The 11,256-nt window shown below is 40.0% G+C and overlaps 1 protein-coding gene across 1 annotated transcript; it reads right to left on the bottom strand.

Annotated features, from left to right (window-relative positions):
- Nucleotides 1-151: 151 nt before the first annotated feature.
- On the bottom strand, nucleotides 152-5,216 carry LOC133743084 (elongation factor 1-gamma-like). Its single transcript, XM_062170866.1, has 7 exons — nucleotides 5,068-5,216; nucleotides 4,630-4,779; nucleotides 4,475-4,535; nucleotides 4,335-4,387; nucleotides 3,967-4,068; nucleotides 3,354-3,855; nucleotides 152-756 (listed from the first exon to the last, which is right to left on the bottom strand). The coding sequence occupies exons 1-7, from the start codon at nucleotides 5,074-5,076 to the stop codon at nucleotides 377-379; spliced, it is 1,257 nt and encodes a 418-aa protein (XP_062026850.1). The 5' UTR covers nucleotides 5,077-5,216; the 3' UTR covers nucleotides 152-376.
- Nucleotides 5,217-11,256: the final 6,040 nt, after the last annotated feature.

Here is an 11,256-nt window from a genome sequence, read left to right as displayed (position 1 = left end):
ACCTGCTGGAAGGGTCTCTGCCTAACATCTAGTGAAGCCTCCCAGGAGTCAAAAGCAATTAACATTTCAACTGTGGTCATTGTAAGAAACTAGGAAATTGTGAAATTCAAAATTTGACCATCCTTTAAAAAAAAAAAAAATTCACCAACATAAAAATCTAATATAACTTGCAAATAAATGTTGACTTCATCACCATGTAATTCAATTGATATTCCTGATATAACAGACAACATTGTCCCATATCCTATCAATGTAATACATTAGAGTGCTAGGAGAAGCAAAATATAATGTCTAAAACACAAAAAAACCAGAATGAACGACCTCTGAAGAAACCCCCTGAAACGTTACAGCTACCTCTTCGAACACCTTTGTCTCATCACTTGAAGCATTTGGCATCCAACAAAGCCTCCCCCTCAAAAGGCTCGTGATCTTCAATCATCTGGTTCACGCGCTCCTTTTGATCCTCATTAGTTATATCAACCTTACACCAATCATACAGTTCCATGTCATAACATTCATCAATTATGAACTGGGGAACCTCTTGCCCACGGAACAGCCACAAGCCCTTCACCTTGAAAGGAGGATCAGACCCAATCACCAACATCTTCCCAAACGCATATTTACGAGCCAAATCCATCCGCTGCAGAAAACCGCCCACCTTGTTCAAAGTCACAAATGAAACTGTATTTTCATCGTTGTACTTGTAATTGCAAAACCAAAGGGAGTAACCCTCTGGATCATACATGTCCCAGAAGCCTGTAAGATGAAGTGAATGTTAATATAACAAGAGAGGAATCATGAAAATCCTGATTGAATGCTAAGGCAGTTAAAAAACCAGGTTCCAGATAATTGCCATTCAGACGCAGAATTTTACAACATTTAACAATGTGGCATGCTCAATTCTTAGTTTCTTAAAGGCATCAAGTTCAAAAGCTGTCACACGGACTCAGACCAGTATTATTGTATTAACAGATACAAATATGATGCATTGCTTGCCTATGAGAAAATGAGGAAACAAAGCAGCATGCATGGTAAGAGGATGCATGTCAGAGAGTCCTTCAAAATTGTACTTTCACCCAAATATTTTGGCAAATGCATTAAAGTTCCATTGAAACCCGAGTATAACTTACAGCCACAAAGTATTTTCACTATTGCGACAAAACATTTATTACGAATTCTGATTTGGCACTAACCAAAAGTTAGTAACTTAGTATGTTTAGGAGAAAATGTTACGAGTAATTCCCGAACTTTGAGCTATTCTAAACTTTCATACCTCATGTTTGTAAACTATCACTTTGATACTTGAAAACACTGTCTGATTAGCATTAATACCTGCTGTTCATAAAGGTGTTAACTATAATCACATGCATGAGCTGCCATGTGTCATTTGTTCAAGGGTATTATGGGAAGGACGAGGTTCCTCTTCTCCAAAGCTTCCCCTTCTTTCTCAATCTCAGAATATCATGGTTTCTTATTGTCTTTATCAATCTTCGATCTAGGCATGATTGGTTGAACCAATTCAGTAGTCAACATTTTAAGGTAATGGTTTAAAAAAAGACAAAAGAAAAAAAAAATCTCCAACTCCAACAAAAATATGATGTTTGTGGTGAAAATTATTTTAGCAAGGTAATGACCTCCTCATTAGTCCCCTACATTAAAATTAACCTGCCAGGCCATGACCTCAATACATAAACTTATAAGCAACCATCAAAGAATCTGACTAGACAACAATATTTCTTGATGAATTTTGGACAAGTTCAACCCTGTCCTGCAAGAAGTATAGTTCAGGCATTATTGGAGGTAGTGGCTCCAATTATTCTCATTAAGCCTTTGTCTGCAGCCACTGAGCCAAAGTCAAATTATTCACTATGATCTACACAAACAGTACTTTGATGCTAAATCTCATCTATGGGTTGATTGAGCCGCTGATCCAAAACCCACACCCCATTTTTATTACCATAGTCTTCATGAGCAAGCATTTGCAAGTTTGCAACTCGGTCATTCAAAAAACCATTCCAATATAATTTTCACCCCTGATTGGCTAAAAGTTCGAAACCGAAACATAAAGTTCAATTGGAAAAATCTCAGCTTCGATTCGGTATCTAAATAAAAAATAAACTGCCTCATTCAAAACGAAGATCGACCTAGATGCACTAACTCCATCAAAGCCATAATCCCATAATACCTCCAAGATAAATCAACATAAAACAACAAAAGACCAAATCCAGCTTTGGCGGATCAATTAATGCATATAAAAGATTGCATCAAAACCCAATGTTGAAAAACAAAAGAGAAGATACAATGCTTAGGTTCTTGCTCCTATACAAGATATCTTGAGGGAAAGATGGCCTAGTGTGGAAAAGATCTCATCTTTCTGAGGCGATAAATGCTGGAGGGGACAAAAGCTTATACAGGTACTGGAATCCGATTGCAGGTAGCATGCTTTTGTTCTTTTTTTTTTCTTTTTTTTTTTCAATCGTTATTTTTTATTTCACATCTCTGCAGCTCAGGATGATACGCCACTAATGAAGGTAGTTTATCAGATTTACAGTAGGTGGACACTCATGGAAGTTATGGAACTCATTACCTTAGTTTATGAGTCAGACCAAAATACCCTTGGAAAAAGAGTACACGTGATCGCACTTGATTTGATTTAACAGCGTTAGAGATGGCAGGTATGAATTGTAGTCAAAGATAAGAAATTCAGGTACCAAAGTGACAGTTTATGAAGTTGATGTATCAGTCTCGAATGGCCTAAAATCTGGGTTTGTGACATTTTTTTTTTTGGCTGAAAGAAGTTAGGATGTTGATATAGCATATATAAAAGACCAACTGGAAGGTACAGTTAACTATCTGATTGACATTAAAGGTTTCTATTTACTGGCCTAAGGAAGAGTGTGATTCATTGACTTGCCAAAAGCACTGGTATGCTTTTATCAAGGGCTTACCAAGAGAAAGGCCATATAGTTTTCGGTGGACTACTTTCTACCTAGGAAAGTTCTATTTCACATAAAAAATTGAAACCAAAACAATCCCACAACTCAAGACCCCGACATTCAAACTGGAATCAAGAACGCCCTTTGTCATGAACCAATAAATATACAAAATGACCAAATTCCATCTCAAAGGGTAACAAGTAACTGAGCTGAAGAGTATAAACAAAGCAGGGAACAGTACATAATGTAAATTGAATATTTAAATGATAACATTGCACAAAAGAGAATGCATGAGGATGCTATATGTTGACTGGAAATGGAAGACCACATGCATACCATAAAGTCATAAAGGTTTGTGATAAATTAAAAACAAGATCTGCTTGAATGCATGAATAAACAGAGTCAATAAGGAATCACCTTTGACAGCAACCTCACGGAAGTTGGTCTTTGTGTTTGAATAAAGCCTTTTCCATTCATCCAGAATCATCTTGCTAGGAGGCAAAAGATCAAGAGGATTCTTTGCCTTGGGCTTGGGCGCCTCCTCTTCCTGAGCAGCCTCTTCTACTTTAGGCTTTGCTGGTTCTTTCTTCACTTCCTTCTTGGCCTCTTTCTTTGCAGGTTCCTTAGGCTGTGAAGGCTTCTTTGACTGAACAGCTGGAACAGATTCAGCTTGTTTCACCTCACCCAGTATCTTGCGAAAATTAGGCTGATTAACCAATGTCCAAAAGTATCTCTCAACATGAGGAAATTCTGAGGTAAAACTTTTTGTCAACAACCGGTTAAAACCCAGTGTTAAATTACATATCATAATGATATCAGCCAATGTCACAGAGTGCCCAACTAAGTATGTGTTGGAAGCAAGATGAGTGTTCAAAGCAGTTAGTGCTCTCTTCAAGGAAGAAATTGCAGCTTCCTCAGCCTATGCGCCAAAAACAAAAGATGGGCGTGAATTACTTAACGAGTCTATGTAAATACAAATTACTAAAGATATAGAACAGATCTGGAGAAACAATATGCAGCTATTTCTTACCGGAGGAAGGTAGACTGCAAAACCGATACGTGGTATGAACCAACGCAAAATATTGGCATCAATCTCTAACGTTGCAAAATCAATCCATTGCTCCACAAGGGCCTGTCAACCGAAAATACAATAAGTAAAGACTATACTTTCTGCACTGACAGAAGTGAAGATGCCTGATCATAAATATCTCTAGCATTATGTTTTAAGTGCAATCACAAAAGATGACCTATTTCTACATCCAAACTCCAAAGTCTCCTCACAGCAGATTTTTAACATCACAATGATCTCATAAAACTTGCAATCCAAAAATTCAGACAAAAGAACCTTAAGAAGACATAGAAATTTTACAAATGAAAGACAGCCCTTATACCACTTACATATTCAATCAAGGAAGAACCATAAAGGGGATTATCCGCCTTCAAACGAGTAACTGCAGCAAGTGAAAGCATACAATAAAAGTTCCAATCTGACAATAATCTCTATATACAACTTCAAAATCCTAAAATAGATCCCTCACCATATCGCGCAATGGCATTGCTCTCAAAAACAGGACCGTCAGGCGTTTCCAACACAGGAACCTAAAACACACCAAAACACCATTTCAGCACCAAAACCACAACACATCATATATAACACACAACTTCCAACACCTGCAAAGGACATAACTCCCACCTTCCCAATGGGATTCATTTTGAGAAACTCGGGAGTCTTGTTCGACACACCCATCTCGAAATCCTTTACCAGCTCAACATTGACACCGCTGAACTCGGCAGCAATGAGTGCCTTGTAACCATTCTTATTGGTGTTCCCAGCGTGCAGCACCTAAAAAGTAGATCAAACAATTCATAACTCTCATCTTCTAAACAATAAGACATACATAATGCACAGATACAAACATTCACCGACGTCACCCAATCAGTTTTTGTATTAGTTTTCAATTCTACAAAAAGCCCAAAACTTTGGAGTCTATTTAGTAATTCCAGCACTGTGGTAGTGTAGCAGTGGAAAGCTTCGTAATGAAAAAGCAATAGTGCGAGTTAGAACGAATGAGGATTTAGATTCTTAGCGGAGAGCATAAAGTAGCGAATCGCAGAGAGGGAAATTGCTTACCAAAGCCATTGGGTTGACACAGAGTTGCAGAGAGAGAGAGAGAGAGAGAGAAGAAGAGGAGTGAGGCAATGAGGAATGTGAATAGAGAAGAAGAGTGGGTAGGGTTTGTGGAGGGTTTTTACAGATTTAAGACCAAACGAAAATAATTACGAATTTATAAAATGGAAGAAAAAAAAAAAGTGCTTTCGGAATATGCCGGTCGTGATTCCTTTACTCTTTTTGTTTTTGCTTTCGAATTTATATGTGTCCTTTTTTTTCGTTTTTTTCTGTGACGGGATTTCCGAAGATAATTTGAGAGTTTCTATTCATACTTTTATAAATAATTAATATGTTGTCTGCACCTCCTTAATTTTTTCACAATATCTCTCGTTCAATAAAATCAGTAGATAATGACAAATTTATGTATTAATACTGCAATTGCTCAATTACTAAATTGAGCTCATGAACATTGACATGACCGCTAAAACATATCTGGTAATTATTTGCGTAAATTTACCACCCCTGGGGTTCTGTATATGGCTACTTACTCTGGATCAGAAATCATAGTTGTTGGGTACATTTTTTTTATTAACTTACTTCTATTTTCAAAATAACTGTAATTATCTATGAATTGTAGCATGCACTTGAAAAACCCTAAAGAAATAAACACATGCACGCAAAGAAGAGCACAGCAGGATGTGGGGATGAAAATTTTTAGAACGATTTTAGGAAGAGATTCCTTGAGAAGAAGTCTTCTAGCTCGAGGGTAGTTTAAGTGAGGAGGAATCTCCTCGAGGAAGGATTCTAGTGAAGAGGGATCTCCTCGAGGGTGGTTCGAGTTATGAGAGATCTCTTCGAGGGAGATTTAAGTGAGGAGACATTTATTCAAAAGTGATTCAGGTAAAGAGGGATTTCCTCGAGGGAGATTCAACTGAAGAGACATCTATTTCAAAGTAATTCAGGTGAAGAGGGATCTCCTCGAGGGAGATTCAAGTGAGGAGAAGTCGCCTCAAGGATGATTCAAGTGGGTTAAGTATTGTGTGAAAACTGAAAAACAACACCATAGCATCATGATCATGCCGTAGTTAGTTAGGAGCATTCCTTACCTCAGAAGCAAGCCATCAATAAAATCCCAAAGCATTCCTTAAGTTGAAATATATTTCCATTATGCCATACATTATGATTTAAGATTCTGTAATTGTTTTTTTTTTTGAAACAAAGGTTCATTGCATTAGATGACCAGCCAAAAAGCCAGAGTCTAACATACACTTAAAGACAGAAAGATGGCGGGGTAACAACCACGCTCCTATCTAAGTAATGTAAACTCATTACAAGTCAATTTTGAGCCCGCTTTGGAAGCGAACTCATAAACAAAGAACAACTCCGTGTCTTCTAGGGCAAAATCATTGACTAGCATCCCCATTAGCCAGGCGCGCCAACAGAGAGTCACTTCCTAGCAAACAAATAGGAGCGATTCCTTATCCATAAGTCGCTTGAACACCAATCTTATTCCAGATAATTACCAACTCCGGTAGCAGTCTTGATCCGAAACGATTGGTTCTGGACCATAAGTCGACCTGAACACCCAAGAAGGTCCACATCTCAGGCCAGGCCCACCTTCATCACTAAGTGACAAATGAGGGTGGTAAAACACCCTCCCTACTGGTCCATAACAGAAAGCCCAACAACTCAAACTTGAGCCCAGGCCCAAAGACCCAAACCCAACTCTGAGTAAAGTGAGCAGCAACCCAATTCTGCTGCCGCCCCATCACCGCCGTTGCCAATCTCTCCGGCGGCTGGCCTCTCCAGCATTGCATCACCGTCCCTGGGTCCGCTGCCTCTCTGCTACGCACGAATCCAATCCGGCAATCAGACCCAGTGGGAGAGGATCCGATCCCCTGCAATACCCACCGGAATCCGGTACCCCGACCTGTCTCGCCGATCGACTTCCGCTCTGGAAACGTCAATGCCGCCGTTCTCCCACTCAGGAATTCTCCGTCCCGGTGTTATGCCCAAACCGCAGCCCTACACCGGACCCACCACGATCGACTGCAGATCCGGATCTAGACCAACCCAGAAACTAATCCGCCACCGCCGAACCCACCACGATCCAGACCAAAGTCCGCACCGCCGCCACACCGTCGTCGCACCCGAGAGTGCGCCGCAGCCTTGCCTGGTCTGGGGAGCGAAGCTACACCGCCGCCAGCAACACGAAACCTAGGTTTCGTACTCCGAGATCGCTCCAAGAATATCGGAGGCCTCCTAGAAAGTTTTTTTATTGTATTTCAGTGATACCTAGCGCAATCCCTAACTGGTTTTTTCTGTAATTGTTGGTTACAAATCAATATTTTTTGTCATCGAAAAAATCAATACTTTTTTAACGGAAGCCCTTCTAATGAGGACCACTAAAATAAAGACTAGTTAATAACTTTCTAATCAATGGTTTGGAAGACCCACTTTTTTATTACATTATGGCAAATTAACCGTTAGATGCATATGTATATATGAGTACATCATTTTTGAAAATTTTCATCTAAATTGCTAATCGTTAAGGTAGAGAACTAGATTAAATCAATGGACGAACCAAATTTGTCAAACATGAACCGTTCATGCTCATAACTAATAAATCACGATTATGAATGTTTTAATGATTTTTAATTTGATTGAAAAATTGCATAAATAATATACCGGTTGATTTGTGGAAATGTGATATAAAAGTGGGTCTAATATAAAAGTTATAAACTACTTCTTATTTTAGTGGTTTTCGTTAGAAGGGCTCCACTTCTTTAACTATGTCACATTGTAATATGTGAAAGTTAGTTACGTGAAGTATCTTTCTATTGCCCATAAAATGAAGATGTCATGTGCAATCTTTACCACTTCATTTATTGTCGTTTTCTGTGAAGAAAAAAACAAATGCAAGAGAATTTCATGTCCTTTTGCTTTTTTCCTTTTGTTTAGGCAAAATAGCCAAATTACCCTCTGACTTTGTCTATGGCTGCCGATTTACCCGATGACATTTCAATTTTGATTATCTACACCCTCACTTTTCTAATTGTTGCCGATTTACACCATATCATTATTTTTTAGACTTTCCATCCATTGTTCCGTTAACTTGATTAGCATGCAAGGGGCTTTTTCGTCTTTTCAACTATCACCCAAAAAAAAAAAAAATCAAACAAACCAACACACCATTAAAGAAAGAAATAAAAAATACAAAACTGTTCTTCTTTAACAAAGTAATTTTGTATTTTTTACTTGATTTATTTATATATGAGGGTAATATTGGAAGATTAGAGGCAAAAAATTTATAATTGGCCGGTGTACTGAGATTTTTGTTGGGTACAGATAGCAACACTCTTTTTTTTTGGGTGACAATTGCAGAGACAAAAATGCCCCTCACGTGCTAACAAAAATAATGGAGAAATTAGATGAAAAGTCTAAAATTTAACTATAGGTTGTAAATCGGCAGCATTTAGAAAAGTGAGGGTGTAAATAATCAAAATTGAAATATCAGGGGTAAATCAGCAGTCATGAGAAAAGTTAGGGGGTAATTTGACTATTTTGTCTTTTGTTTATTGAAAAAAAAAATTACTAATTAGAGAAAAATCTAATAGAATATAAATAGATTCTTAGGTCAGCCTAAACTAGAGAACAGCACCACTAACATTGAGATAATTACCAACTTTTGAAGATGAATCATGATACAAATTAAGCAACCGTCATAGGTAGAAGCAAAATTCGGATTATACTTGGATCTAACTTATAATAGGGCGAACTAATGATCACACACGACGATCTAACGTGATCCGAGGACTTGCATGTATCACCGACAACCAAAACCAAACACACACCGAAGTGAAGCAAGAAAGCGTACTCCGTACCCAAACCGAGGCGAGGTCAGCGCGCCGATTACATTCTCGTCAATTTATGGTTCTCCAGGCAATCGGGAGCCGCCCTACCCTTGAAACCCTCCTCGACGACACACAATTCTGGATCAACCTCCCACGCCTCAACAAGCCTTCCTCATCCTACCAAAGCCACATCACAGAAGACGAGCATCCCAACATTCTCCACAAGCCATTCCAGGTGCTCGACGCCGCCGTCTCGCCAGAGCTGCCTGTTGATGTGTCCATATGGGAAGTGACGTGCGATTCGGCATCGATGGGGCTGCCAGTGAGTCCATGGCAATGTATGAGCCGGAACAAGTGATTAGTAGCTTGCCCTGCTCACATTGTTACCATGGAAACTGCATTGTCCAGTGGCTGGAGATCAGTCACCTGTGTCCATTGTGCCGGCATGCAATGCCGACTGAGGAGGAAGGCCTGCACGGCCACCAGAGTAAGGGAGGTCCCACTGGCTGCTAATCCATCACAATTCTGGCCTTTGCCGCATGCCGAGAGGTAGTTTGCTAGTTGCTAGTTTCTACCGAAACAAATTATGCTTGAAAATATTGTTGCCAGTGTATGTAGTAACAATGCAATGCCCTTGTATTAATCAAGTCAAGTCATTGCTCTAGTCTTTGATCGTTCGCATTACTGTTGCATATTTAGTGGGTAATTCTACTGGTCTTAACAAAACTTCTCATCTCTGTTTCCACTTATAGTGCAGCTGTTTTTGAAAGGTGCCTGTGTACCTCAGCGGACTGATAATATGTGCTGGAGGAGATGGAAGGTGTTGTTTCCAGAAGAAGTGCTGTTGCTCAGAGAAGAGAGGAGAATACGTAAAGCTGCACTTATCCGCAATTTTGTTGATCGCGAGAAAGAACGTCCAGCTCTTGGCCCTAATGATTTTGGGTTCTTGACCAAAAGCACCAAAATGAACAAAAATTATCCCACTTACCCCAGCAACAGATTTTTATTCCCACATACACAATTTGACAGCAAATGACCATTATACCCTTAACTCAATTAATGAATTACAAGAACTGCCACTCATTCTCTCTCTCCCCAGACGTCGACTCTCTCTCTCTCTCTCTACTTCCGGCGCCGACTGACTGGAGCGATGTCGCCGATTTCCTCCATCGATCTTCTCCGATTCAACTCCCAATCTCCAAGCAGATCCAGCAGATGTTGATCGAGGTTCATTCACCGACGAGCTCGCCGACTTCCTCCATCAATCTTCTCCGATTCAACTTCCTATCTCAACTACCATGAACGAATTCCGGCAACCTCACCAGCTCAACGTCGGCTTTTTCGCTGCAACCATAAGCTCGAATTGAATCTAATTCAGGCTGCTTCGTTCTTCCAGACCATTCCAACGTCACCAGCTCCACGCCGGCGTGTTCCCCAGATCCGGCGCCGCTCGCCCGCTCCCTTGCTTCACCTGCAGCGCGGCTCTTCGCAACTCCGACGAGGACTGGAGGTTCGGAGAGGTGAGAGAAGTCAGCGGCGAGCTCCAGAGGTGCTTCGATCCGGTGGTCTTGGTCGGGCTCTTGACTTGGGTGGCCAGAGTATTTTTTTTGGGTGCCCAAAGCAGTTTTTTTTTTTTTTTTTTTTTTTTTTTTAAGTAATGGGGCTGAAGGAAAGAAAAAAAAAATTGAATGTCTATTGGGGAGCAATAGGCGTCTATTGGAGGGCAATAGACGTTTTTAAATTAATATAATCTCTTCATTTTTTTCTTTAAACAAAGTTTTATTTGTCTAAATTTTGGGAGATTAGTTCATATTATGGCAACCGAAAGTTCTATCGGAGGACAATAGACGTCTATTGCCCCCCAATAGACGTCTATTGGAGGGCAATACAGGGCTGATAGACGTCTATTGGGGGGCAATATACGTCTATTGGAGCGCAATACAGGGCTGATAGACATCTATTGGGGGGCAATAGCTATTAGGGGTAATAGACGTCTATTGCCCTAAACCGCCCTAATAGACGTCTATTGGAGGGCGATAGAGGTCTATTGGAGGGCGATAGAGGTCTATTGCCCCTCTATTGGGGGGTAATAGATGTCTATTGGGGCAGTAAACCTTTCCGGTGAGCGGTGACCGGATTCCGGCGACCGGTGACCGGTGACGGGCTCCGGCGAAGTCTCCTATGGTTTCTCTCTCTCTCTCTAAGTAATAAAGGGGTGAGGGTAAAATGGTATTAAAAAAAATTTTAAAACAAAAAAAAAATCTTAATGGGGTATTAGGGAAGACCTCCTTAGAGTGTTTTGGGTAAGAGAGAATTAAAAAAACTTAATGGGGTAAGTGGGAAAAAAATCTCTAAA

The sequence above is a fragment of the Rosa rugosa genome, chromosome 4 (genome assembly GCF_958449725.1).
Source record: "Rosa rugosa chromosome 4, drRosRugo1.1, whole genome shotgun sequence".
NCBI lineage: Eukaryota > Viridiplantae > Streptophyta > Magnoliopsida > Rosales > Rosaceae > Rosa > Rosa rugosa.
Note: the sequence above shows the minus strand (reverse complement) of the source record. Positions and strands in the feature narration are given on the sequence as shown.